The sequence below is a fragment of the Rissa tridactyla genome, chromosome 3 (assembly GCF_028500815.1).
Source record: "Rissa tridactyla isolate bRisTri1 chromosome 3, bRisTri1.patW.cur.20221130, whole genome shotgun sequence".
Classification (NCBI taxonomy): domain Eukaryota; kingdom Metazoa; phylum Chordata; class Aves; order Charadriiformes; family Laridae; genus Rissa; species Rissa tridactyla.
Window position 1 is genome coordinate 36,719,163 of NC_071468.1, and position 27,934 is coordinate 36,747,096.

The window sequence follows — 27,934 nt, forward strand, 5'->3', positions numbered from 1 at the left end:
TCGGTTTCGCTTCCAGCCGGGGCGGGCGGTGCTGCGGAAACGAAACCGGGGCGGCGCTTGTTTGTCCCGCTCCTCTGCCGCCGTACGACGCCGTGAAGGACGCCGGAGCTCCTGGGGGTCTCGGAGCGCCTGCCACCGCTCGGAGATAACGGCGAGGGGGATCAGGGCATCCCTCCGGTCCCGCCGAGGCAGTCTGCCCGCACCCCGTCTCCAGCGGCGCTCGGCGGCTGCCTCCCGGCAGCCCGGCTTCCTCTGCGGTAGGTGTCACTGAGCCTGACGGTCATCGCGGTTTGAAAGCATGTGTTAAAATGCCCCTTGGTTCCCCTCTGAAGGAATCAATTCTAATTCTGCCTGGAGAATCGTTCCTGGGTTGTTGTCTTTTTTTTTTTTCTTTTTTTTTCCCCAGGATTCAGTGAATGATTCAGCCTTTTCCTGCCAAGAAATCTGCTAAGAAATCTTATGTAAACAGTAAATTCTCTGCTCTGCTTTCTAAATCTGTTATACCAAGCAATGAGTCTACAAAAATAGTTGAAGATCAAACACTTGGATCAGATGTTAGAATTAGTTTTCTGTGAACTTTGTAGTACTGGCACAGTTTTCTATTTGATAGCACAGTAGTGGCCTGCCAGGATTAGGGGCCATCTCTATACTATGACTGGAGGCACAGACATATCTTTGATTATTGCTTTGCAGAACCTTTTTGAGATTGTGAACGTGATGGAACGTGTGGAACGTGAGTATATGGAGAAGATCAACCATTACTGTCAAAAGAATAAACGTATACTGCATTATGCTGACATCGGGATGACTGGCCCATCTCATGATCCTGAGTAAGTTAACTATGCATGTCAATATACATCGGGACTCTTGATGCAATGAATGGACTGGGTAAAGCTTGCAGTCGTAAAAGTTAATTTGCTGAAAGTGAATATGTGGTGCAAGAGCTGGTTGAAAACGTTAAGTGAGTGGGAGGTGGGTGGGGAAGATGTCATGTGATAGAGTTTGAGGAGAAAACCTATTTCAGAGTTGATGGCCCTTTTTTGGAAAGCAACAGCAATACACGTTACTGGTAACTATATTGTAAGTATGTTATGCATCTCATGAAATCTCTCAGGAGGTGGGGTGGGTTGCAGCAAGTATTTCTGTTTATCTGTACTAACTTAAGTGCCTTGATTTTTACTTAGTTTTACAAAGCGTAGAAATTATTTGTGATTTATGTTGATAATTTCTAACCGTAAAAGTTGGGTGTATATTAATTCATTTGGTACCAACGTGTTTTATGTGTAGTTAATTTTTGAACATCTGTTACAAGAGAGGGGTCTTTTGCTTAAGCCGTTTTGATTTTACTTTTGAAGACAATTATAGGTGATGGAATATGTTTTATTTTTTAACACAAATTTGGTGGTTTGCTATTTTTTTTTCCTTGCTGGAGATGTTGTATACTCAAGATCTATGATGTTTCCTTCTGTTTTTTTGGTTTTTTTTTGTTTTAATTTTTGCTAGTTTGCATGAAGACAAGCCTTATGCTAATAACCAGTATGTTTCTTTTAAGCTATAGTCTTCCCTGTTGCCAGCCAGCACCGTCTGTGCTGGCTTATTGTTAGACCTGACTGTAGTCCCAGAATAAATTAATAAGTATTATCTGTGTCTCAAATGTTAATCAATTATCTTATTTTTTTTTCCCCATGTATCTCATGTAGTTCAAAAAAGTAACCCTTATCACAGAAATGGCCACAGCTGTGGTTACACAGCTACGTCTTCAAGCTTCAAAAGTGATGGCATGGGACTAACAGAATTTACGCACATTTCAAATTTACTCATTTATCCCATTTATTGCACTTTTTCAGTTTTTTTCCGTGTGCTCTGCTACATTCACAAATATAATTCAACCCATTCCCTTGTATCTGTAAGTGATGTGAGGTGTGACAGTGGTATCTAGGAAAATCCCGAATAACTTGGGCTGTTCCAAGGAGTACAATGTACCAGTACAGTGTCTGGCTACAGTGATGAGTGCTGTAAATCTCCTGTGGTGCCCTTGTGGTGCTGTTCCCCACTGCTCTGCCTGCTGGCAGTATGCATGGGCCACTGCTGGTCCTGAGAGCTGGCTCCCTAACTTTTCTGTGCTGTGTGCCATCTCATTAGGCCTCCTGCAGTTGTCTGAGGCATGATGCAGAGACATCTCCTGTCATCTCCTCCCGTCCTGTCCTGGGTTTGGTGCTGTAGCTGCTTCCACTGCAGTGTCTGGAAGGGTCAGTGCTGAATGCAATGTAAGAAGGTTGAGAGAGCCCAGGCTGGCTTAGTCCTGAGTGGCTGTGAGCTTTCTTGGGCTGGGAACACAGTGTGTGGACAACCAGGACAGTCCTGCCTAAAGCTTGTCAAGTCTGGGCAGTGTTTATTAACTTGAGGTCCACGGTGGATAAGCATGACTGTACATTTGGGACTGATTCAGGTAATTCTCAACTCACGTAATTAACTCATGGTTCATTGAGACTCAGACTGTAGACTTCCTCAGGATGCTTATGGTGAATTTTGGATGCAAAGTCATAGCTGAATGTGTGTAGTATTCAGCGCTTAGATATGGGCTGGCTAACAAACCTTTCCCAAAGAATGATTTTTCTTTTATGCTTTTTATTGTGCGTATGCTGTCACCTATGTGTAGAGTATGTGGCATGCCACATTATCCTACTGCTCACCTCTTTAAGATCTCTTGTTAAGCCTTGCTTACACAATGACTGCAAGTACTATTCGGCATCAGCATTGTTTTCCACCCAAACGTGTCATTAAAGGGGGGAGTGAAGTTGGAATAATGAAAGAAGTGAATTCCTGAAGTAATTCCACTATTTGAGACAAATTGTCTCAGAGAGAAACTCATGTCGTTAGACTGCTTCTTTGCGTGAATCTATCTCGTTGACTGGGAGCTTGTGTATCTATATGCTCTGCTGCGATCTGAAGTACAGATGTACCCTGAGGTTATGATGACGGTCACTTTAACTTGATGCAAGTCTGTGCTGCTGCCAGAAGTAGAAATCTAGTTGCTATTTTCTCCTCTGTTGCCTTTTGTGCAGGGCCTGGGTAAGAACTGATTTGGCTGAAAACCAGCTATTCATTATTAGGTCATTTGTTATTAGGTTATTAGTTCACTGTGGTGGGTTGACCCCAGGTGGTAGCAAAACCCCCATCTGGCCACTCACTCACCCCAGTGGGATGGGGGAGAGAATCAGAAGGGTGAAAGGGAGAAAAACTTGTGGATTTAGGTAAAGACGGTTTAATAAGTGAAGCAAAGCTGTCCAGTGGAGGGCCACAAAGATGATCAGAGGGCTGGAGCACGTATACTATGAGGACAGGCTGAGAGAGTTGGGGTTTTTCAGCCTGGAGAAGAGAAGGCTCCAGGGAGACCTTATAGTAGTCTTTCAGTACTTGAAGGGGGCCTACAGGAAAGATGGGGATGGACTCTTTATCAGGGACTGGAGCGATAGCACAAGGGGTAACGATTTTAAACTGAAAGAGGGGAGATTTACATTAGATATTTGGAAGAAATTCATTACTGTGAGGGTGGTGAGGCACTGGAACACTTTCCCGAGAGACGTAGATGCCCCATCCCTGGAGGTGTTCAAGACCAGGCTGGATGGGGCTTTGAGCAGCCTGGTCTAGTGGGAGGTGTCCCTGCCCATGGCAGGGAGGTTGGAACTAGATGATCTTTAAGGTCGCTTCCAACCTGAACCATGCTATGATTCTATGTGCAACCAAAGCAAAATAAAGAATTTACTCACTACTTCCCGTTGGCAGGCAGATGTTAACCCATTTCCAGGAAGGCGGGGCTTCATCATGTGTAATGGTTGCATGGGAAGACAAACATTATAACCCCAAGTGTCTCCTCTTCTTCCTTCTTCCCCCAGCTCTTATTGCTGAACGTGATGCCATATGGCATGGAATATCCCTCCGGCTAGCTGCTCTGTCCCTTCCCAACTTCTCACACACCCTAGCTTACTTGCTGGGGGGCCAGAATGGGGAAAAAGGAGAAAAGGCTTTGATGCTGTGCAAACACTGCTCAGCAGTAGGTAAAACATTGCTGTGTTATGTTTTAGTCCCAAGCCCACAACGCAGCACCATACTAGCTGCTATGAAGAAAGTTAACTGCATCCCAGCCAGACCCAGTACAGCCAGCCCCAAGCTGCATCAGCTCCCTGTTCTGACTCCCGGCACTGCTGCATGGGAAGTGGTGTGTGCAGTGGAGGGGGAAGGGATCAGTGCTTGAGTGTGGAAGGGCAGGGCTGATTTTTTAGTTTGTTTTTTGGAGCTGCCTTTAAATTCACATCTCATGAAGCACTACATGTGGTTTTTTGCACTTACTAAGTAGTGTACGTAGCAGTGTTTCAAAGGTGAGTATAATATGATGTCTGGATCCGTGAAATCTAATCTTTCCTCTCCATACAGTTTTGTAGTGCTGAGATATGTCCCGGTGTTAGGGCTTCACAACCTTGCCTGCAACAATGCTGCCTCATGCATTCTTTTGCTTTTAAAAACTTAAATAATTTTGCTTTTAAAAAGCAGCTAAGCATTTAAAAATATCTCTAGGACAAATAAAGTGCATGCATTTGTGGCTAGGGAGGAAACATTTAAAAACTATTTCTACTAAAGAATTATGATATATATTAGGTATAATAGATATTAGATACAATAAAAACACATTAATATCTCCACAGTTAACTTATAGTGCTTTGTAGATAATAAAAAGAAAGTTGAACCTGAAAATGTTATTAAGTATATATGAGACAAAATGCAACAATGTTTTAGAAAAGTTTCCTTCGTTGCAGGTTCACAGTTATGGTTAAAATAGACAATATAGAATATGGTACAGGCACTGGTAAAAATAAGAAGGAAGCAAAAGCAGCAGCAGCAAAAAAAACCTGGGAAATGATTGAGAATGAGGTGAGTAAATTTTATGGTTTCTTTTTTTTTTTTTGGTAGTAAAGGTTGAAGATGAATCTCTAAAAGTAGTCAATACAATATCATTGTTTTCTTTAATTCGGAAGAGCTTCTAATAATTTATTTAAATTGTCTGTGTTCTGTCTTATTCAGTGCTTTTCTACTTTTTACCACTGAACTGTTTTCCTTGTTCTACTACAAGGTTGGCGTGTAATATCGAGAGTGTTTCCTCCTGCGCTGTTACAGGAGGATGAGGAAGTCTATTTGCCTTTGTTAAGCTGCCTTTGTATATCCAGAGTGGACAGTGTTCCTTTTTCATCTTGACAACTGCTCAGTAATTCCATGTCTTCAAAACAGTTGCGGGGCATCATTCAGTGTGTCTGTTGCCACTCTGCTAGTAAAATTGCTTGCTTTTGCTTATCTGATTCATCTTTGTTTTCTTGTCATTCTTTATATGCTCTTTATCCCTCCTTGATTTAGTTTAGGTTTGAATTTTTCTCCTTTATTTTCTGCCATGTGTTTTGTGGTAGCCATTCTGTATTTTTCTTTTTGACTATATGCTTCTTAGCACCTTTTGAGTGAAATCTTTCCTTACCTTTCCATATGCTTTTTATTGTGTCACCATCATTACTTTAACACAATTGCTGCACGTTTGCTAATGTATTTTCAATGCTGCCTAATCATGAGACAGCTGAAAAGTCCCACTTTGCCTCTTGTATATGCACAGGAGCGTTTGCAGCCTTTGCTAATAGCAGCATCCTGCTGCCGTCCCTTTTCTTGGCTCTGGTCGGGCTGTGAGAAAATTCAGAAGGCAGCATTTGCTTTTTTTTTTTTTTTTTTTATGAGACATTTCACAGCTTGTTCCCTGTCTTTTCTTAAAAGAGGTGGGAGGAGACATGGTGATAAATTGTTAGATACATTGGTGCAATACTTGGAAAACTTGATTTACATTTCTTTGAAAATTCAAAAGGTAATAATTCTGGGTTGGGATGACTGTCCTTTGCCACAAGGGACTCCGTTAATGCAAACTCGGGATTTCTTAAAAATATTTTGAAATGCTGACAAACCTTGCAGCTATATTAGATTGCATACACTGTTTATTTTAATCTATTTATTAAGTTCAAGTTTTAAAGTTATCTATTTTGTTTGGTTTATAGGCAGAGAGTCCTTCAACTATGCAAGTTGCAGGATTAAATACAAGTCCAGTGACCTTAGCACCTGCACCAGCCACTGACTATGTCAGCCTACTAAATACTTATTCACAAAGGACGTCACAAAAAGTTGATTATCCTAAGAGAAACTGTACTGGAGCCGCCCACGCTCCCATGTAAGATGTACTTTGTCTTGCTACTCGCTTTTAATACTTCTTTGTGTTTACTAACACTACCGTTAGTTACCCTGAGTAGTGTTAGATGAATCTTTAGAAATACAATAAAAATTTGGAGGCAGTCTGTGAATCCACTGGAGCGTCATTAAGATGGTTAAAGAGTTGGAGGATACGGCATAGGAGGAGAGGCTTAGAGGAGTGAGGTTTTTCAGCTGTGAGAAGAGATGGCATGATTATAAAATGGTAGTCAGTGTTGACAAATTGCCAGTTATTTTGGTTGTAGCTCTGGCACCTTTGTGGACCTCTTGGCATGTATTTTGGACACCCCTAAGAACCAATTGCCAAGGAGAGCCCGCTTGTGTCCCCTTCTGTATGTATTGCAGTCAGTGAGTTGTAGAAACATTCCAGTTACTGACAGCTGAGGGATGATAAATAATATCTACGTATTTTAACTCTCCTGACAATATCTGCTGGAAAACTCCCCTCTTCCACTGCAAAAACAGCTACTTTAAAAACTAAACCGCAGGTAATTTGTGCTTGTGGGTGCATATGATATGATGCTTTGAGGAGTTCAACCTTAAAAAGTGCTAAATATTGACTCTCTGAAAATTGGTTATCTTGAAGGCATGTCAAATTAGTTATCTACCATTATTAATTAGATTAAGTGTATATTGGAAATACTGTCCTGAAGATGTATATTTCATATTTCCATTCTGTAATGTCAATTGACTGTAGTGTTTAAAATCATTAAATTAAGACTTGTCATATGTGATCTAAGACTTTATTCCCTGTTGTATTTTACAGGTTTTCTTTTAGCTGTACAATTAGTGGTGTTTTGTATGGAATTGGTACTGGAGCTTCTGTAGCTGCTGCAAGACAAGCTGCTGCAAAACAAGCACTTGAGAAGCTAAATCGCGAAGGCGCTCTAACAGTATGTGCTGTATTTAGCCTTAAGACAGAAGTTTAATTCTTGTAGCTTTATGAACAGATTTCCTCATTGTATTTAAAAGCATATTCCATGGATTCCACTTAGGAGGGAAACAATCCATATTTTGGTGGGTTGATTGGTCTACAGGATTCTATGGGTAAAATTTATGTTGTGTTTCTATATTCAATTGCTGGATGAAAAAACCCTCACAGTTGATATCTCTGGGTATTTCAGAGTATGCTCTGGTATGTTGTCATTCAAGGATCCACATATATTAAAAATTTTTGGATCCTGACTGCTCTAATATACCGGTTGTCTCCTGTGTGAAGTGTTGTCGAGCTGACTGGCTATGAACGTAAATTTTTTACTGCCTTCTGTTGAATCAAAGATCTATTGTGAAATGTGAGCAAGGCAAAAGCAGGAGTGAGAATCAACAGGACTTGGCTTGTGTAGTGTTCCAAGGCAGCATCTAGTGAAGCAATTATGAACACCGTCCTGTGGAGAGCAGAGTTGTTGTCTTCATGTTGGCAATTGTATTGCCATGCATGCGCAAAATTATGAGAATTCTAATAGTGATCCAAACCCACTTCTGAAATGCACAGAACCGTACATACGAATTAACTTAAATGAAGGGTAGTTTAAAGGGAAGGCAGGCAGTGAGGGGCAGGAAAGAAATCTTTTTTTACTTTAAGTACTTTTTTCATTATTTGGCTGTTTACGGTGAATTTTAAATGCTGCTTTTATTGTTGGTTTTTAGTTAACCATGTAATTAATGGCCTATTATAGCTCTAGGATCCTTCCTTAATATTTTCCTGTGTTGCGAGCTCATGGGTGTTTGCATTTTCATCGCTCTGAAATTTACTACCTCAAGCAGAACCTCTGTAGCAGTTATTCTAAATTTGGGGTGGGTTGTTTTGGTTTGGTTTTAATTTTTATTAATTCTCAGTGATGTCTGTGTAACAAACAAAATGTAACTAGCAAAAGCCCAGTACTCTGAATTCCAAAAAATGAGTTTTGTTTGTTGTCTATCATTGAAACGTAAATGCTTAAGTTTTTTTTTACTTTTTGTCAGGTTATGGTCCGTAACAATAGTAGGTGTTGCTTTTAATGTTACGTTTATGCTCTTATGACATGGGGGGAAATAAAAAGGGGGAAGAACCTCCACTAAGTATTTAGGATTAACGGTTTTAGTTGACCCCGATTTAGTAATCCAGGTTTCGCTGAAGACATTGAATGTCTTTTTGTACAGACTCAGATTTTCAGTTCTGCTGATTACATACACCAAAGCCTATATGTATCTCCTTTTCCACACGGAACATAGCATATGAGGTAAACAACGAAGACATTTGCTTTTAATAACTGTTATTCTTATCCTGATTTTTAATAGATCCCAGACTCTACTTCTGCAAATGTGCCTAAATAGTTTCAATATGAGTGGGAAAATGTCTTCAGGGCCCTGTGTCCTCTGGGTGGAAGTTAGGCAGATGCCTTTCTTCTGCAGGGCTTTCAATGTTCAGCGCAGTTGACAACTTCCATTTAGGACCGTGTAGTCTTCCCTTCCCCCTCTTTGAATGGCATCTTTTGCACTAGGGATTTTTTTTTACATGATTTTGTTAACCATTCTTGGTTTTTCTTTTTTTCAGATGGAAAATGAAAAATCTAACAGCATTTCTACATTTAGTGATCATAGTAATTCCTCTCAAGTGCCAACTCAGTCTGACTGCAAGTAAGCTGGGTTCACTGATAATGTGATAACAAAATGTATTTATTAATCTTAGAGGGTCACAAGATCTATTTCTAAACAAAATCTGTCGTAGTTTCTTTATTGCAGTATAAAGTCATTTAATTTGAGCTTATATTTCTTAGACTTTAGAGGAAAATTTGTTGTACTTCTGCAATTTTATTTGAGTCCTTATGGGTTAGCTTATAATAACTTTAAAGCTTTCTGATATATTTATATTTTGCCATGAGAAGTTTTTTCAGAAGCATTTTTACTGTGATGTAAACGGAATAACCTACCTCATTCAGTAGCATTATTTCATGCCATTTTTAACACACATTTTCCTATTGTGACACTCTTGTGAACTCAGTGTAATTCAATTTTGGTGTTTCCCTGTGCTCCACATCCTGCTTTCTTCTCTGTTTTTTTTTTTTTTCTGTTTTCATTCTCCATAAGCCTTCATTTCCACCAAAGGGAAAATTTGCTAGGCAAAAGAAAATGGACATGCATAAAGTTTCATTTGTGATTTGGGAACCCTAGGTCAAGTCTTTTGTGTCCAGCAGTTAATTTGACAGTAGTGCCACGACCACTTCTTTTATGTTCTTTGTGTGATTGTAAAGCAAGCTGATAACGTACAGTGCTAGAGGTGGCTGCACTGCCTTGAAATATAAATCTGTATTTAACCTGTTTAATTAAAGGATATAATAGAATATATATCATACAGATGTAATGATATTGTATCATAGAAATAAAGTATATTAAAAAATGTTATTGTTTTATTAGTTTTCCAGCATAAAGGTTTGTAGTTTAAATCAGTCATGATTGTTAATGCTTTTTCAGGTTCTGCTTTTAAAAGCTGTGTATTTTTTTATGCTTCTTTTTTTCTTATGGCAATCGTTTTATTTATGATTGTGTTATGTTCACCTAAAACTAGTCTATTATTTTTCAATAACAGCAGTATTTGCTCTGAAGTCTCAGCTACAAAGTTGGAAGAAAAAATGAAAGACATGGCAGTATGTGAAAAGCCTTCACCTTCTCAGGTATAGTATGAAAACAGTTTTCCTCATAATTACATTTTAGACACTGAATAGAGCAAGCTTCTTGACAGAGTGTAGCATCAGTTTGTTCCTTTATCCACTAATCACTGGAAAACACATGTGCATTTTTCCTAAGAATGTTCAGTGCTTACTGCTAACCATAATCATTTACTGCTGTACTGTGGGTCCAATTTATGTACTGTTGACCAAACAGGTAGTACTCCCAAGAAAGGGGATGAATCTAAGCTCATATTCTTCTGTGGGAAGAACGATGATACCATATATAGCATACATGAAATATTTTAAGCTAAGATATGGCTTCGTTCTTCTTACATTGTTTATATAATGTATGAACACATTTCTGTACAATTTCTAGATATATTTGCAGAGACATTTTAAACTAAGTATAGTGAAAATATTCAGGATATCTCACTTAGGTGTTTTTTTTTCTCTTTTTCACATAGAGAAACGCAGAAAGTTCTGCCCTGAAACCCAAAAGGTATGTGTTAATTCTAGGTTGCTATTTCCCATAAACTATATTGGAAACCACTTTACTGTTTCTATATGTAGCAAAGAAATGCCATCATTGGGAGGTACATTTCTTTTCTCTTGTCATATATTAGAAAAACAGCTCATAAGTTTTGCTTCTATCCTTATTAAAGAAAATTGGCAGTTAATTTTGATAATGCAAGAAACAAGGAAGAGAAAAAAAAGATGGCAGAGTCAGATGAAAGTTTCACAGATGTGGGCACAAATACCAGTGGGGAGAATCAAAGTCTATACACCGTGAATGAAAGGTAAGAAGGATTATTTTTTTCAAATAAGATCTGCATGGCAATTACAGTATCTAGTGCTCTAGATTTGTTTGTTTCTTTATAATAATACAATGTGGGAAAATACTGCTGTAAAAATAACTTTCAAAGAAAATTGGTATTTGAGATTATTTTTTCTGCGCATTTCAAATATAGTATAGCAACTACATGCAATGGTATTTAATACTTACAACCAAAAGTAATTTGTATGAAGATGTGAGGGTAATTACCCTACATAGTTTCATGGGTCAGTTTCTGTTGTTTTTTTAATCTTCAAGACTATGATTTAGACCTGTATGGGTGTTGAGTGATCCCCGTAGAATGATATTTCAGCAGATGTATTAGATCTGTCAGGATCACTTTTATATCTTGTAAATTTAATGTTAAGTATACTTGTTATATATCTTTTTTTTTTTTTTTTTAAGATTTCTTGAGAGTTTTGAAAATATAGAGCCTATTGGCGACGGTGGTTTTGGGAACGTTTTCAAAGCAACAGGAAGGCTTGATAAGAGAACCTATGCAGTCAAACGAGTTAGCTTCACAAAGTATGTACTGTATATTTACTTCTGTTTGGTTTTTTTTTTATTTTAGGACAACGTAAGTACTAGGTTTTAGTACTTTGTTTTGACTTTTTAATAACCCTAGGAGCATTTAAGCAATTTGCATTATTAATTGTCCATTCTTTCTGGTAAACCGTTTTCTTTATTTCAAAGTGAAGCTCAAAATGGCATGCAACTTTGCTAGTTTTTGCATGCACTGGAATAATTTCAGATGCATCTGTAAAAAAGTAGAATTATTAAATTCTACTTTCTCCAAACACACTAGTGCTGTTGCTATTAATATTGCAAAATGTGTTTGAAGAAAACCTGCTGATTAATAGAACATTGAAAGCAGCACTGTTACTTTTGATGGGTTACATGGAAAATTTACTTATCAGTAATGCGTTAACGACTGACTATAATTAGGGAAAATAGAGAAAAATGAAAGTAATGCATTTTGTGGTTTGTAATTGGAAAATTCTTTATATAACCCATTATTCTCACACTTTGTTACTTGTCCCTAATAAATCTCAACATAGAATCATAGAATGGTTCAAGTTAGAAGGGACCTTAAAGATCATCCAGTTCCAAACCCCTGCCATGGGCAGGGACACCTCCCACTAGACCAGTTTGCTCAAAGCCCCATCCAGGAATGATGATCTTAATCTATTTTTTTTTTTTAAAGTAATTTTCTGTAACCAATACCTAGTGGGAGTATTTTATCAGCAGCTGAAAAACTTTAATTTCTTTTAAGTAATCTATTTGAAAAGTTTCAAGTTGTTGGAGATTCTCGTCCCCTTATATTGTGTAACTGCCCTTCAAATTATTGTGTTCTTCACAAATATATGTTATTTTCATTTGTATTGCAATCCTGAGAACTATACTAAAAAACATTCTACTGATTCTTCAAATAAAGACTGCTGGTCTGCTGATGGGTTTGAATTTACTTCACTAGGCGATATTACAACAAGTAGTGCAGGCCAAACGTAGTAATAGTTCTTCACGAGTATTTGCACTGATTTCTGTATATGTAAACAAACTTCACAGAGGTGAAAAGAAAAATGGGTGTTTGCTACATTGTGTTTGGCCACCTAATGTAATTACGCATTGCAACTATCTGCTTTTTTCAGCCTTTTTTTGAATGGGGCTTTCATTTCTAATATGGTTAAAACGTTTTTGCACTTTGAATAACTGGGCAGATGAAAGAAAACCCACAGAATTTGTAAATACAATTTTGAACTTGTATGGAGGAGAATATTATGTTCTTTTTCTAAATAAATGTAAAAATGTCTGTATACTGCTACTTGTTATCATGTCTTTTATTTAACCTAATATTAAGTTTTTATAGGGAGATGCCATTTGATTTTGTTTTTCTTTTTTTCCCCTTCAAATAGGAATGTACTGCGTGAAGTAGAAGAACTGGCAAAACTTCAGCATGAAAACATAGTGCGGTATTGTTGGAGCTGGGAAGGGTATGACCATGTAATTGATCCATACACAAGGTAACTACAAGATAGTAGTTGGCACTCACAAACTTGTCTGCCATAGTGAATTTTGTGTTGTAAAAAAAAAAAGGCTGATGATTGGTTATAGAGCATTATAGAAAGATAAGTGCGTACACATACTTACATACTTCTGTTATGAAAAAAGGCAAAGCAGGTCATATATAATTAAGTATATTTATATCTCATTTTCCTTGATGAATAAGATACAGTATGTAGTTTTATCTTTCTACTTTTCCTTAATATACACAACTTGTTGAATCTATAGAGGAGTGTAAGAGCGCAGAACTCAAAATCTGGGGCTAGAATTAACAACAGAAACTAAAAAATTGTCTGGCAGTTGGCTGCCAAATTCCTGATTGGAAGTTTCCTTTTTTTAGGAAGTACTGGTCAGCCAGTAGCTCTCATAGATTTAATCATTTCTCTAAGTTAGCGTTTTAACCATGATGCCTGGAACATTTTGGTTGTTGAGAACAGAAATACAAAATGGAATGCTCTTTCATTTAAGGTAGTCTTTCAACACTAAGACTTCTGGGAAGACAGTGGTGAGAGTTTTACTCATAAGTTGGATTATTAACTTTCCAAAGCTTCTGTGGTAGGCTTTTTTCACTAGCTGTAAATTCATACCCTTCAGATAGGTTGCCACACTTACCTAAAGTCATAAAATATTAATGGCTTCAAAATTATGGTTGGCGCGATATCTGTTCATTGTGCTCAGTAAGTGAGGAATAAAATGGGGAAAAAAAAGTCTTGTATCAAAACCCATACTGGAGCCTCCATATCACTTACGCATTTTATATTGAACAGTTATTGGGTAAAAGACAGAAAACAAGTCCTCAAATGTGAGGTCCCAGCCTGGAATTCCACTTAGTGCCCTGACCTCAAGGCTACAGAGAGTCCAGAGCCACTTAATGCTTGGTTTTTTAATGCCTCAGGCGGCTTTATTTCAGGGCACTCAGATCACGCAATGCAAGGAGGAAAAAGTGGTGCCGTGTCCTCTTCATGTTGTCCTTCCCCTCACCAGCTCCAGACTCAGCCTATCCTATGGGCCGATGGTGAGGGAACTCTTACGGAAAGTGTGAGGCTATCGGGTGGGTGAATGTACTTCATCTAGTTTTCCAGATCTCAGAAGGGTTTCTCTAACTCGCAGACTGATGTCACGCCACACTACCTTCTTGGAAGGACAGAGGTTGAAAGAATGTCATCATTCTGGGTAGGAGAGAAAGGCTAATGCTGTATTTGTTGAGTAGAATGCAGAATACTTGCCAGGGACTTGCAGCAGTTCCTAGAGGGCAAGATGGGAGCCTAGGACAGTGTTATTTCTCTCTGTACAGGATATGCCTCTAGATATGAGGGGACCAGAATTTGAGCACTCAGAAATCTTTCAGTGTGAACGAGGAAGCAAGCAAAACGTTGGAATATTCCAGGTGTACATAGCAAATGAGCAGGGATTCTTTGGCTTGCAGTTCTCCCTATTTATAGGATCTAGGATCTTTTGTAAAACCAAGAGACTTGCAGACTTTGTTTTGGGGAAGTCCAAAAATAATAATAATTAACAAAAAGGTTTTTTAAAGAAGAGTAACCTGAGAATCATTGATGGTTTGGGAGGAACTGTAACTTGCCAATTTCAATATGGTATATGATTTTCTTTTGCAGGCAGATGTCAGACCAAAAAATTCAGTGTCTTTTCATCCAAATGGAATTATGTGAACAAGGGCCACTGGATAACTGGATTGAAAAGAATAGACGAAATCAAAAGTATCACAAGATGGCACAAAACATATTTTTACAAATAGTTAAAGGAGTGAAATATATCCATTCTGAAGGGTTAATTCATCGAGACCTCAAGGTAAGTAGGATAGGTCATAAAAAAAAAAAATAAATAAAAGTAGTACTCATTGGAATTTCAGAAAATGTTAAATCATTCTAGTCTTTGCTTAGTCTGTTATGTACCCTTGTAGTGTGCCTCTTCTGATATTGCTAGTGATTAATTTTTTTTTTCACCAACTGCCTGGACTTCATCCTAAAATCAGAAGGTAAACTGGAGGATCTCAGAATGCAGTAGTTCAAAAGAAATAGTAGTCATCAATTAACAGACATTTTCACTGTATTATGTATTACTGGGTCACAAGACTGCTTATTGGAAAAAGAAATACTAACTTTACTTGATGAAATAATTAAAAGAAAGTGTAAAGTTGAGTCTAGGAAGTTTGTTCTTGCTATATTGTAAAGGGACAGTTTATCTATCCTAATACATACTGTGTTTGATAACAACATACTTCTAATTGCTCTTGTATAACATATGCATACAAATATTTAAGTGCTACTTTTTTGGATAGAATTTCAGTTTCTACAAGTGCACAATCATAAAAAGATTTTATTTCAATATAAACATTATAAAGGACAAAGTTGCAAGCCTTCAGGGCTTCATATGCCAGCTGTAATGTTGCTTGCAGAGTTTTAAATCATTTGCTTTGTGAAAAAGTCATTGGTGTGGCGATGTTCCTAAAAACGGCTGTAGTGGGTCACATTAAATGTTGATCTAGGATGCTCTTTTCGTATAGTGGCGAATTCCAAACGACTAGAGAGTATTAGCGCTCAGAGATGACACAGCGATGCTGTCCTTGATGCATATTCCATGGATGCCCCATCCCTGGAAGTGTTCAAGGCCAGGCTGGATGGGGCTTTGAGCAGCCTGGTCTAGTGGGAGGTGTCCCTGCCCGTGGCCAGGGAGGTTGGAAGAAGGTGATCTTTAAGGTCCCTTCCAACTCTAACCATTCCATGATTCTATGATATTCCTTTCCTCTCAAGACTTCCAGTAACCCAAAGTTTATGGACTTCTTGAGCCAGAGATCGAAATCTTTTGTATTTTGCATTCATAGTGTAGTTCCAGATCATGTTCACGGCCCGCTTTTAGAATCTTCTCTTATGGACAGATACATTCTTATCTTCTAGAGCTTTACTGTAACGAACCACAAATACACCCTAATTATTTTCCCTAGGTGTGTGGGAAAAAGAGGCCTAATAAGTGCCTTTTCTCCTCACCCATTAATTTTCAGCTCTTCCCACACTATGTGCTATGTATTTTCTTGCGCTTTCAGTCCTACTTTATTGTCATCTCAGCTCAATCTCCTACTTTTCCCTATTCCTATGAATCTGCTGCCCCAGTTCCTTATCCATGGCATCTGGCTGTAACCTGCTTCCAAGTCCTATTGCTAACTTGTCTGTCTGCATTTGAATTTTGGAACTTTTCTCCCCACTTTGATCTGCTGTCAACTTAGATGCTTGGGCATCTCCGATCTCCATGTCCCAGAATGAAAGCTGCAGGATAGGTTCAAACTGAGATTAATCCCATTTGTGCCTGGTATGAATGGAGTCTTCAAATAGCGTAGCCAGGTATAGGTACTGTATTAAATGTGTGTGGACATGGCCAAACTTGAACAGAACTGCACTGGGATGCCCTAACTCTGCAATTGACTTAGTACAGATAATCCTGCTATGCCTAGAAGAAACCACGATTTGAGTGGCATTCCATGTGAGTTTAAATGCTTTGCCCAAGTGTATCAAATCCCAGGGCTAGGATTGGAGACTAAAAAGCAGTTCTGAATAGGAAATTTTATATGCACAATGTATTTGAAGAGCGTTAAAGCTTGATACAGTTATGACTGAGCTGGTGGGAAAAAAAGTTGCAGCTACTGTGGCATCTACTACTTTAAATTTAGTTTGTGTTTTTAAAAATTAATTGAATGTCTTTCTGTTTCCCACCCCATCAGTTTCTTAATGCTAATTCCTGTGAACAATTATCAAATTTTATGGGGACTACTTCTGTGGCTGATTACACTTGACAATAAACCTTGGTCATATGGTGTTGTGTTCTTTTTTTAATATATGTATATAGCCTCAGAATATATTCATATCGCATGAAGATAAAATAAAAATAGGAGACTTTGGTCTTGTGACTTCTGTGGCGTACGGGACTCTGACTAGGAACAGAGGAACAGAATCATATATGGCACCAGAACAGGTAATTATCCCACTATATTAGTGTCTCTGTAACTGGATTTGCATTATAAACTCAGCATTGGATGTTCTCAAACCTAATCTAACTAAACCAAGTTGCCTGAAGTTCCCTGGTATGACAAGGATAACTGTATTCTGGAGAAAGCTGTGTGCAAGTGTGATTTTATTTCGCTGTGCTAACCTGCAGGGTGAGACTGCGTGCTGCAAGAAATGCTCTTGCAAAACCATGCAGCCATGTATTTCAATTTGGATTTAGGACCTCTGTTCGCTGTGGCATTTGAGTCCTCCTATTTGTTTCATTATTTGTGACAGAGAGATATTGGCATGCCTTATCTGTATAGGTCTGTCGAAGTCTTGATTTCAGTGTGTTTTATGTGACATAATAGTAACTATTTAACAGCAGAAAGGGTAACAACTAATAATAAGATCAAGTAGGGCCAGTCCTGTAGCCTTGGGCTGGAAATTTCTACCGACTTAAGATTTTGCTTTAAGATGTGCTGTCCAGTTGGATTTGATGCCTGTATTGTTTTTATTCTCATCTTTGTAGTTTGGGGACAAATACGGAAAGGAAGTAGATATTTATGCACTGGGATTAATTTGGTTTGAAATTCTTTCGGCAGTTAGTCGTCATGAGAAAAGTAAGGTATGTAATCTTTAAATTAAAAAAAAAGTCTCACTGTCACTGTTTTGCCTTGCTGCTGGTATCGCACACTAGAAGTAATCTGTATATCTAAAGTAGTATCTCTATTTACATCTTCCCCTTGATTCTTTTCTATAAGGGACGTAAGTCCTCACACCTTCGTTGAAATGTAATAACGGAAGTAAAGAAATATTACTGGTTTTATTTCACTTACGTCCAAGTGACATACACATTAAAGCTGAGAATGCTGAAGAATAATGTCTAGCAAAAAAGATTTCAAGTATCTGATAAATCTTTTTGTTTGATCAGAGTATTTGAAGGGAATATTTTTCTAATTTTAGAAAATAAGAATTATGAATGGGAGAGTTTTGTCTCTGCTGTGGTCTCGTCCTTATTGCACAGCGGAGCAAGCACAAAATGTCTATAAAACCCAAACACTTGCAGTTTTCCAAAATGAAAACAGAAGTGATTTGGAATATGTAGCTTTAACCAAAAAATATTTTACTTCCAAAAGAAAACCAGCATTACTTAAGCTTCTTTTCAAAAGGTATCTTTTATGTGTGTCTTGGTTTTCTTGGTACTTTGAACATTATTAGTGTAACAGCTCATATGCTCAAACCTACATATTTGTAGGACGGCAATGTAGCTACTGAGTATCTTGTCTGAAGTAATTGTAAGATCTATGTACATGGCTGGACCCAGAAGCTCTCTAACACTGTTAGCTTGGTCCTTTCGCCAATAAAACCATACCGATGTGTCTGCTCCACTCGCAGGTTCAACTTGGCTCTGTTTAGCTAAGACATCTTGTTCCTGCTTACAGCTGACTGTGCAAATGTGTCCACAGTCCCACAGTATTTACAATGAAAAGGGCAAGACCAATGATTTAGTCTCATTTCCATAAAGCATAAAAATCTCGTGTCTGTAGGCAGGCGGGGAGGTCAGGTGGATGGAAAGTCTTAGGATGGTCTTCAGCTGCTCCATTAGCTTAAAAAATAATTCCACTTAACGGAGCATGATAAAACTCTGTTGTATGGTGTTGGCAAGCCCTGCTGAAAGAACGTAATACAGAAGTGAAGGTGATGATTATGAGCTGAGTAACTGGTTCAGCTGATGATCACCAGCAGGTAGGGTCACAGGCCTAAACCTACTGCTGAAGAGTAGGAAAAAACTTGAAGTTGATCGGAGCTGTTATTTTATTGAATGCAAGGAGTTGCTAAGCCAGGCTATAGCATCCATAAGACTAGCTAATGATTCAGGATGCATAGCGAAGTGCGCAAGAATATGCCCGTCGTCATCTTCAGGCACACATTACACTAGTTAACAGCAAAGTGAATGATGTGGACTGCTCTGTTTACCAGAAAGCCACATCATGTGGAAAAACATAGCTGTTACCCAGAAACAATTTCTGAAAGCATATAATTAGAAATTCTCTATATGTTAGTTGCTTTGAACTCCACATAGCAGTTTCTGCAGACACAGAAATAAGTGTGTGGTACTGATGAACAAGGTAAAAGGAGGAAGTACACCTGCTTGGCTTGCAAATAGTAACATCCAAAGTAGGACATGCAGTCGTCTTGCCCTTTTTTTTTTTTTTTTTTTTGTGTGTGTAATGTGGTAAGAGGATATAAACCCACTACTTTTAAATTAAGGGAAGAAGGATAAAGCTTCTGAAAGAGAAAGGATTGCTGAAACAAACACATCATTGTAGAGTGTGAAACTTTTAAGCTTGAAAAGGAACAACAGTTGATGAAAAGACCATAAAACCAAAACAAAGTACAACTAAATGGAAAAAACTTTCAAACTGTTCACAGTTACTTTCTTTTTGAAGCCTCACCTTTTTTGTAGACTTGTATTTTCCTAAATACTTCAGTAAATTATATGGGTCATACAGTGAGATGCAAAACATAATCAGTGAAAACATACTAAAACTGTTCTCTCTTATGAATTTCAGATATGGGAAGATGTTAGAGAAGGTAATCTTTCAAAGAGCTTCACCAACCGCTTTCCAACAGAGGTATGGGATGTTAATACATTATTTCAGTTAGTTTATTTACTCATAAAAAATAATTTATTGACATTTAATTTCTTTTTGCAGGCACCCATAATCAAAAAGATGCTTTCAAGAGACGCTTCAGGAAGATACTCTGCATCTGAAATACTTGACTTTTATGAGTGTGCTCAGAAAGTCAACTCATTTAAAACTCATACTCGGTAAATGCCCTTTAAGGCTTTCAGACTGCATTTAAATCCAGAGTTTGATGTCTGTTGAAACTGATGAAATAATCATAAATGTCAGAAGCAACAAGACGGCTTAGGATATGTTTTTCTGTTGGTGTTTCACCTTCCTGCCATTGAGGAGCTCCTCAGCCAAAAGGGTCACATCACCATTCATGCCCGTCAGCTGCAGACTAGGACAGCGTACTTCTGCAAGCAATCACTTGCAATTTTTAGCTGGAAACACAGGTTGTGGATGAGCTGAACTATATTGTACAATAAGTACAGGAACCTAGTCCTTGTCTCCTAGAAGTTTAAGTCGATGTGATGCTAACTGGCCTGTGCCACAGATCCCTGTATGCATGCTCTTAACATGTGCTGCATCCATTATCAGTTGGGATTATCTATTGCTTTCCATGGAAGAAGCACTGTCTTGTGGTATGTGACTCAAACCTTTCTGAGTTGTTCAGTGATGTTTTTAATAATTACTAGAATGCTCCCATTAATACCAAGACTAATTTTGGTAGAAAAGACACTAGGAATAGGCGTGGGTTATTCTTCACTGAATTTCAGTTCTTTAAGGTGAACTTTCTTATCTCTATGCACTTGTTGAACACCTAGCACCTTCAGTGCTGTAGAATTTAAAAATACATACTTTTAAAGTAAGCATTCCTTGAGAATTTAAGTGTTAAGCATTCAGCTTCTCAGAAATCTAGTTTACATTTTTTTCTTAAAATTTTGAAAACCTTAGGTTTTGGGGTTGGTTTGGTTTTTTTTCCTGAAAGGAATACTTAAGGTGCTTTTTAATACAGGGAAACTCTCCAGTTTCCTCAGCAGTAATCATTTTAAATCCTGTGCTGAGAGAGCACCTTAAACATTCTCTCCCATACCGCTAGGTTTTAATTCCTTATTGTAATACTGAGGCATGCCTAACTTTTAACAAGTGTACTGAATACCTCTGATGGCCTTACTGTCAGCCTCAAAAAAGGTACCAGCAGTTTGTGTGTTACTCTTTAGTTATATACTTCAAAGAGTGCAGACTTGCCTGGACTGGAAGAATTGTGTGTGTGGTAGTGGGGAGCAGGGAGAAAAGACAGGCACATTCATCCTTCAGATGCTTGTCTTTGAGCTGCGTTCTGTCAAACTATTCATGCCATGGAACCCACATACCTCCATAAAGGCAAATGAACAGAGATTTCTAAGAAGAAAAATAGCTACTATGTGTAGTAAAGTACTGTATGCTTTTTCTGAAGCGTTAAATGGGTTTAAAGTGGGTGCTTGGTTAAAAAGATTAATGTAAATGAATGCATAGTAACTTTTACATTCTTATGAAAATTATGGATGATCTCTTGAAAGTATTTGTTTCTAAATAAGAATCTGATTTTACATCCTTTTGTAAAGCCTGAAGTTGTTTTTTTTTTACTCCTTATCATGAATCACAAATACATTGAGCATTTCACTGTTCTGGACTAACAAGTACTTCCTTGCACTGGTCAAGATCTGAGAGAAATGATATCCTGACACAAAATACCGCTAGTTCCACTTCCTCTTCCCTGCCACCCATAAATCTACTCTTATAATACGAAAATTGGTATATGACAAACTTTGGCTGGGTATCCTTTAGAGATCTTGGACAGAGCACCCATATACCATCACATTCTTACTGTTAAGTAATATTGAGCTTGTTCCAGTAGTTCTTGATACCTTTTTTTTCCTAGTATTTGTATACTTCAGCAGTATCTTTCTATTAGTGACTGTTTACAGTAGGAACTGCTGTTTCCTAAAAATAAAGGTCCATTAAAATGTATTTTTTTTTTTTAATATTTAAAAAAACCAAACAACGCAACAACACAATCTGGTACTATTTAGTTATGCAAAATATGCACTTTTACATACAACAGAATATTGGTTCCAATAACATCACTGTAATGTTTCACAAGCTTTTTTCCCCCCCCCCCAGGTCTAAGGTAGTAAGGAAAAAAAAAAAAGCTGATGTTTAGTCACCTTTGTAAAGAGGAAAAAAAACCTGTTTAACACATTATACAACAGAGTAACTAGCCAATATTTATTCCCTTACTCAAAGTCAAATTTTATTATCAGCTGATCTTGTTCAGTTGGGCAGGGCATAACCAAAGACTGTGGAAGGCTTAACCTGCCTCTCAATTATGATACTTCAATTATAAATGCAAAGTTTAAATTCCTATTAAATTGTGCATCAAGCAGAAAATCCACAAGATGCTTCAGAAATGTGAGTTTAACCTGTCAACATAACTATTCTTCTGCATACATTGGTGTGAATTCTTTAGTATGGCACAGCTCTGAAACTTCAAAAGATATTATGAACTATACATACTTATCTAGGACTCCTTCCTTTAGAAACATTTTACTCATGATCTGCAGCACTGTTTCCAGGGCAGTTTGAAGATAAATCTTCAGAGTCTACAGGATAAGCAGAAAAGAAGTGAGCAATTCCAACTCAGAGGAAGGGGGGGGGGGGGAAAAGTTGCTAGAATTATTTGAGGAATCCACTTAAAGCAGATTAAATAGAATTCAAGAAGGTTTGCAAGTTATTAATTCCAAACTTTGTTTTAAAACAGTGAACACAAATTCTGCCCTCTTTGGTGCAGTGAAATTGGATAGTGTTCTGTTTCAGAAACAACTACAAGCTTTCACAGCTTTTTATGGTACTAGTTTTAAGATGTGAATTTTGTTTTCTCAAAATTTATACGAATACCAATTCAAATAAATGCCAGTATGATTGGGGTTTTTTTGTTTGTGGGTTTGTTGGTTGTTTTTTTTTTTTTGTGCGTGTATGTAAACACCTAAAAACTGGCTTATAATCAAAACGTCCAAAGCTTCCTGCAAAAAACAGCAGCCTGGAAGGGAAAATTTGCCATGTAGGTTTAAAAGACTGCAGTAACAGAGAAACATAAAGGATATATTGTGCTATTTGAGTCTAGCTGCATAAGCAAAGTAAAACACTTAAATTTATTCTCACCTTCGTAGGTTGTTCCACACCAAATGCAATAAAAGTGTTCTTCTCTCAAATAGGTAGTCAGGATGTGTAGCTTTTCTGATACCTAGAGATATGTACAGGTATGCGATGACCTGTGGCTCACGTGACATAAAACAGTTTAAGCTACTAACTTTGCTAAAACAGATTGTTTAACTTTTTGCTATGGAAAAGCTACACAATGCTCAGTAAGGCATGAAGTTTCCCAAATGTGTAGCAGACGGTACAGGAATTCATGATCTCTGGAAAGTTAATGGCTGTTGTTTGCTCATCCTTCTTTCCAGCTAAGAACCCTGCACTGAAGAGAGAGATAAAAATATTACCTAGCTACCTTATTTCAAGTATATGATATTTTTGGTGGAATTTTTCACTCCTAATCTCTGCAAATCAAACACACAAGGCAACCAACAGCTGGATAATCTATTTCTCAAAAAATGTGACTTTCCAGTGTCCATCTCAAGCTAATCTGTGAAGCATTTTCAGAAATTACTTAGTGATTCTAAAATACAGCCTAAGACATGAGATGAGGCATCCAAAATTAAAACTCAAAAAGCAAGTAACTTTGATCTTGCGTATCTTGGCTAAGACACAAAAATGTTTACAATTTCTAGGCTACTTTTCCAAAGATCAGCTTCAAACCAGAGAAGCAATAAAACAGTGGTTTAATGTTTTATATTTTGTCACGTAACTGCTATAAAAATCACTGCTTTAAGATTGCAAAGAGGCCATTCACTACAGCTTGAAGACTGACAGGTAAACATACATCCTTTATACATGTATGTACATATACATACACATTTTTTAAAGGAACATTAAATTTAATTCTGAATCAAGCCATTAGTTTAGTTGCAGAGCTTACACTTAAGTCTGTGCTTGTGCATTCATCTTCCTTGTCTTCCTCATCCTTTTTGTCTTCCTCCTCAGGTTCTAGCCAATACCAAGTCTCCTTGGGAACATCAATATCCTTAAATAATGAAGGATTTAAATGAAAATTATCTGCCTTTGTAGGTTTTCTTGTAAGACGATGGATAAAAGCCATTTCTAATAGGTGACATGTTAAGTTTTAAAACTTTCCTGTATAGTATAACCAAGAAGCTGTAGTGTGAAGCTAAGTACAGCCATCCACAAGTTATTCACTTTTTTTAAAACAAGTAAATGCATGCCAACATTAAGTTCTATTCCACTTATGTTCAGTACGTGTAAGGCTACACAGCAACATAATCACACACCAAGGCTGTGAACAGATACCCTTTCTTATCGGTTGAAGATATGCTGCCCCAAGTTATTTTATCAAGAGATCACACAGTGCTTCCTAATCTACCTCAGGTAAAGTTAAAGGAAGAAGAGTCACCAAAGATGATCTAAGCTAATTCAGCTGACTTCATATGAAGCAGACTAAGGAGTATCAACCTCAGCAGAACTTCCGGGCAGTATTAACCTCTAGGTTAGAGGAAAGAAAAATAGTTCAAGTGGCAAAAATTTATAGCAGTTCACTGCTATTACCCCTGTTATTCTTTGCAGGTGGAAGGTACTTTGTTTTGGCTTCGTTTTTAATTTAAATTCTACTTTGGTGAATCTACTGATTCCCTCACTGATGATCTCCATTCTTGGAGATACTCAAGAGCTGTCTGGACATGGTCCTGGGCAACCTGCTTTAGGGGACCCCGCTTGAGCTGGGAGGGTTGGACAAAATGACCTCCAGAGCCCCTTCCAACGTCAACCATTCTGTGATGATGTTGCTCCCTCACTTGAGGCAAACAGCACTGTCATTTTGGACAGCCTGACATCGGCTACTGAAAGATATGCCAACAGCTCAAACGTAATCGCAAGAACGCAGGAGCAAAACCAGGTGAGCTCTCATGATGCAAATCAACACAGGTCCTCACATAAGTTACCAGGAGGTTAATATACACCTTCAAATATCTTAATGGTGCTAATATATAATTTGAAAATTTTTAAAGGACTGAAGTGTTGCCAAACATCAAGACTTGGGGCTAGTTAATCCCACAATTTTAGAGAACTTCCAAGAATTAAATCACTATTTTGTTTGTAGCATGTATCTCTAACCTATAAGCCTTCCTTCCAACCCTCGCAAAAAACAGGTCTCACTTTTTGCATATCTAACTGCTGGCAGGCCCTCTGGCTTTTTCGGAGGTCCCCTTCCATCTTACGTTCTTCTTGTTTATTTTTGAATCTTATTCTGTTAAGAAAAAGTAGACAGCTAAAATAAACAGGCAGACAAACAGTGAGATTCATTAGTCGACAGTTTTTCTAAAATAGAATTAGTAAGGCTAGAATCTTAGACTTTCTATCAGATCAGGACAATGTTGAAGTTAAGAAGTCCTTCTGATGTTGTTTCTGTGGGAGCACACACATATTTCTTGGGAATTATACCTTCAAGGCATTGCTTTTTTAATCACACTACACCAAGCACCATTTCTTCATCGGGTTTTCATGAGATATGAAAAAAGTGGTTCACTAAACATCTGCAAAATACACAGCCTTCCCTAGGCTTTCCTTCTCCACATAGAACAAGCAAATCAGGAGAAAATAAAAAGCAATACCTAAACCTAAACAAATTTACTCTGATTTTTAAAACCATTGTAGCAACATTGCTCAGGATTATCTGTGGATTTTATATTAAAAAAGATGACATGGTTCTCCAACTTAAAAAGTAGCAAATGACTTAAGAAAAGTTAGTATGCATATTGTTTACATTATTAACATTAACAAAAATAAATGATGCAGCACACACTTTTAACCTTACAGTATTCATCTGCTTTTGCTTTAGAATGAGAAATAATTACTCTGTACTTTAACTCTTACCTCTCACTCAAAACATTCAAAAATAGTAACACATTGAAAGAAAAACCAAACTTAAAGCATCAGAAGGCTCGTTGTTTAGACATTGCTTGGAACATCAGTTACATCATTTCACCTGAACTGATCTGCAGCTTGTTCATTTGCTTGTTTTTTCATATGGAGTTTTTGTCTATAGTTTTCCAGTTTTTCTTCAGCTTTTCGCTTTTTAAATTCGTCATGACCAAGCCCACTTCTGCCTATGTAAGTTCAAGAGATGAATGTAAGCAGTTGAGAAGCTCCAATACCAAACTAAGAAATTAGGAAGTATCACAAACCTGTTTTTATGTTCAGAGGAATAGGTTCAACAATGCCTTCTCCTGTGAGAGAAAAATAGGTGAATTTAAGAAATTGGGTCTTTCTCAAACTATGATTTGTGCAGTACATTCAAGGAGGCAAGCCGCTTTTGCCATTAAATATGTACATTTTCTTGTAACATTGTTGCCTGGAAGTTGAAAAAAATGTCCAATTAATGTACATTTATTGCGTTACAAAGGACCCAGCTGAACTGAAACTCCCTCTCTTCTTTAGCCTGTCTGCCGGATCGCTATATACCTTTTCCAGGACGCTACCCAACTGAAAGAAAATGGTTTTCACTTGACAGGCGGGATGAAGACTGTGATGAAGACTGCTTTGTTACAGCTTTCTGTAGCATTTTTCATTCTGGAATCTCACAACTTAACAAAGATGAAGAATAAAAATAGCTTGTCTGGGCCAGTTCATTTGCCGATTGTCTGCTAGAGACACGCTGAACTGGCACAGTAGTTATTGTTTTACTCATTTTACTTCACCTATTAAGGCTTCATAAGGGTAGGCCAGTGTGCACCATTTCTTCTTCAGAATCCAAATATAAATCCAAAGGGAGGGGCTGACTATTTTTTGGAACACTATTAGCTTTGCAAGGCCATCAAAACATCCTTAATCCAATTCCTGTAGGCATGCACCTACGGAAGTGCATTTATTGAGCAGCAAATACCGCCGCTTCCCTTGCATCTCTTGATAGGCCGTACCATTTTCATTTCAGTTTTTAGAGATTTACTCTCATCTTTTCTTCTGACACTCCTAGTCTGGCCCAAACCACGACACATGTTCACAGTTCAGTAACGCTAGGGCTCTCAGAGAGGCATCTATTGTCCCTATCTACAAATGAAGGGGCAGCTACAGTCTATAAAATATGAAAGTACACCTGAATATAGGCACACGCTTCAAGACAGTGACAAGCTTACCGCTTTTGCCAAGGGCCTGGCCGCTTTTGTAGCCCATCTTCTGGAGCAAAGCAAAACCCTTGTTCTCATTGCCCAGTGCACTTTGCAATACCAAGTCACGTCTCTCCTTTTCTTCTTCTTTTATACTCTTTTGTCTGTTCTTCTCATTGGCTTCTTTTTGCTTTTCTTCTTTCTGAATAGCTTCCTTCATCCGTCTCACCATGGGCAAGCCTGGCCTTACATCCTGTCTAAGAGTTAATTCCAGTAAATATTAGGACTATTTTTTAAATATGCGTACAATCACTTAAGAGGGAGGGAAAAAAGAGCCAACCACTTACTTAATAAATAGATCGGACATGTAGTCTTCCTCTTCATCTTCCTCCATCTTTAGCACGCATGCCCTGTTCCGACCCCTTGCCTATGAACCCCGTCAATCCGCTTTCCCACGCATTTTATTTCTCTGCAGGTCGCCTGAAACGCAGAACCCGCAAGAAAAACTTGCCGCTCGGGTCTGCTGCGCTCGGTAGGCGGCCGGAGGCTGAAGGGGTACGGCCCTGACGGAGGAAAACAGGGAAACCCGAGGGTCGCTGGGCCCTGCCCCCACCCCGGGACACCCGCCCCAGCCTTCACGCCCACCGCGCGCTTTTCCGGGCTCCGCTACCGCCGACGGCCACGACGCCCCTCTGTTCCCCGGAACCCTCCTCGTGCTGCCAAGGCGCCTGTAAAGCCGGGGGGGAGCTGAGGGGACCCGCGCACTCACCTGCCTCCGCTCGCCTGGCCCGCTCGGCTCCCGGCGCCTGCGCACCGCCCCCGCCCGCCGGCGCCTGCGCGCCTCTTGCTTCCTGCTGCTCGGCCGCCGGTACCTCCGCGCTGCCGAGGTGCGTCGGGGGCCGGGCCCCGGGCCTGGGGGTAGAGCCGCCGGTGTCCCTCGCCGCCGCGCTCGGAGCTGGCAGGGCGCGGCCGCCACACGGTAGGAGCGGCGCGCGCGCGCCGTGACCATTAACGGCGGCGGGCGGGCGGTGTCGGCCCGGCCCGGGCCAGGGGGGCTGCGGCGGAGCGGGGGGGTGGGTCCGCGACTTCACCTCCGCGGCTCGGCTCGGCGCCGCTGCCCTGCCGGCTCCGGCTGCCCCGAGAGTGGAGGGAGAGGCGGCGTGCGGGGGGTAGGTGGGGCGTGTGTCGGTGTGTGTGGAAG

The 27,934-nt window shown here is 38.9% G+C and overlaps 3 protein-coding genes across 13 annotated transcripts in view; 2 read left to right on the forward strand and 1 right to left on the reverse strand.

Moving 5' to 3' along the window:
• Positions 1-51: 51 nt before the first annotated feature.
• Positions 52-21,065, forward strand: EIF2AK2 (eukaryotic translation initiation factor 2 alpha kinase 2). 5 transcript variants are annotated; one of them, XM_054194773.1, is made up of 16 exons: positions 53-257; positions 694-830; positions 4,815-4,929; positions 6,084-6,253; positions 7,058-7,184; positions 8,825-8,907; positions 9,857-9,941; positions 10,403-10,437; positions 10,601-10,735; positions 11,176-11,295; positions 12,684-12,791; positions 14,448-14,640; positions 16,690-16,815; positions 17,432-17,454; positions 19,403-19,465; positions 19,547-21,065. In XM_054194773.1, the coding sequence occupies exons 2-16, from the start codon at positions 718-720 to the stop codon at positions 19,554-19,556; spliced, it is 1,506 nt and encodes a 501-aa protein (XP_054050748.1). In that variant the 5' UTR covers positions 53-257; positions 694-717; the 3' UTR covers positions 19,557-21,065. The 5 variants fall into 5 exon arrangements, with proteins under 5 accessions (XP_054050746.1, XP_054050748.1, XP_054050744.1 ...); XM_054194769.1 differs by having other exon boundaries at positions 54-257; positions 17,359-17,454; XM_054194770.1 differs by having other exon boundaries at positions 54-257; positions 9,860-9,941; positions 17,359-17,454.
• GPATCH11 (G-patch domain containing 11) lies at positions 15,149-27,563 on the reverse strand. 3 transcript variants are annotated; one of them, XM_054194776.1, is made up of 9 exons: positions 27,081-27,232; positions 26,764-26,990; positions 25,816-25,857; positions 25,617-25,737; positions 24,788-24,878; positions 23,538-23,642; positions 22,664-22,745; positions 22,019-22,104; positions 15,149-15,753 (listed from the first exon to the last, which is right to left on the reverse strand). In XM_054194776.1, the coding sequence occupies exons 1-8, from the start codon at positions 27,125-27,127 to the stop codon at positions 22,049-22,051; spliced, it is 771 nt and encodes a 256-aa protein (XP_054050751.1). In that variant the 5' UTR covers positions 27,128-27,232; the 3' UTR covers positions 15,149-15,753; positions 22,019-22,048. The 3 variants fall into 3 exon arrangements, with proteins under 3 accessions (XP_054050751.1, XP_054050750.1, XP_054050752.1); XM_054194775.1 differs by lacking the exon at positions 15,149-15,753 and adding an exon at positions 27,503-27,563 and having other exon boundaries at positions 21,517-22,104; positions 27,081-27,213; XM_054194777.1 differs by lacking the exons at positions 15,149-15,753; positions 22,019-22,104; positions 22,664-22,745 and adding an exon at positions 22,841-22,976.
• Positions 23,641-27,934, forward strand: part of HEATR5B (HEAT repeat containing 5B) — a 63,384-nt gene continuing 59,090 nt past the window's right edge. Inside the window, exon 1 of one of the 5 annotated variants that reach the window (XM_054194762.1) lies at positions 23,641-24,527. The gene's annotated coding sequence lies outside the window, so the exon portion shown is untranslated. Of the gene's footprint in view, positions 24,528-27,504; positions 27,713-27,934 lie in introns of those variants that run through there. The other 4 variants (XM_054194761.1, XM_054194764.1, XM_054194763.1 and 1 more) reach the window with 4 other exon arrangements.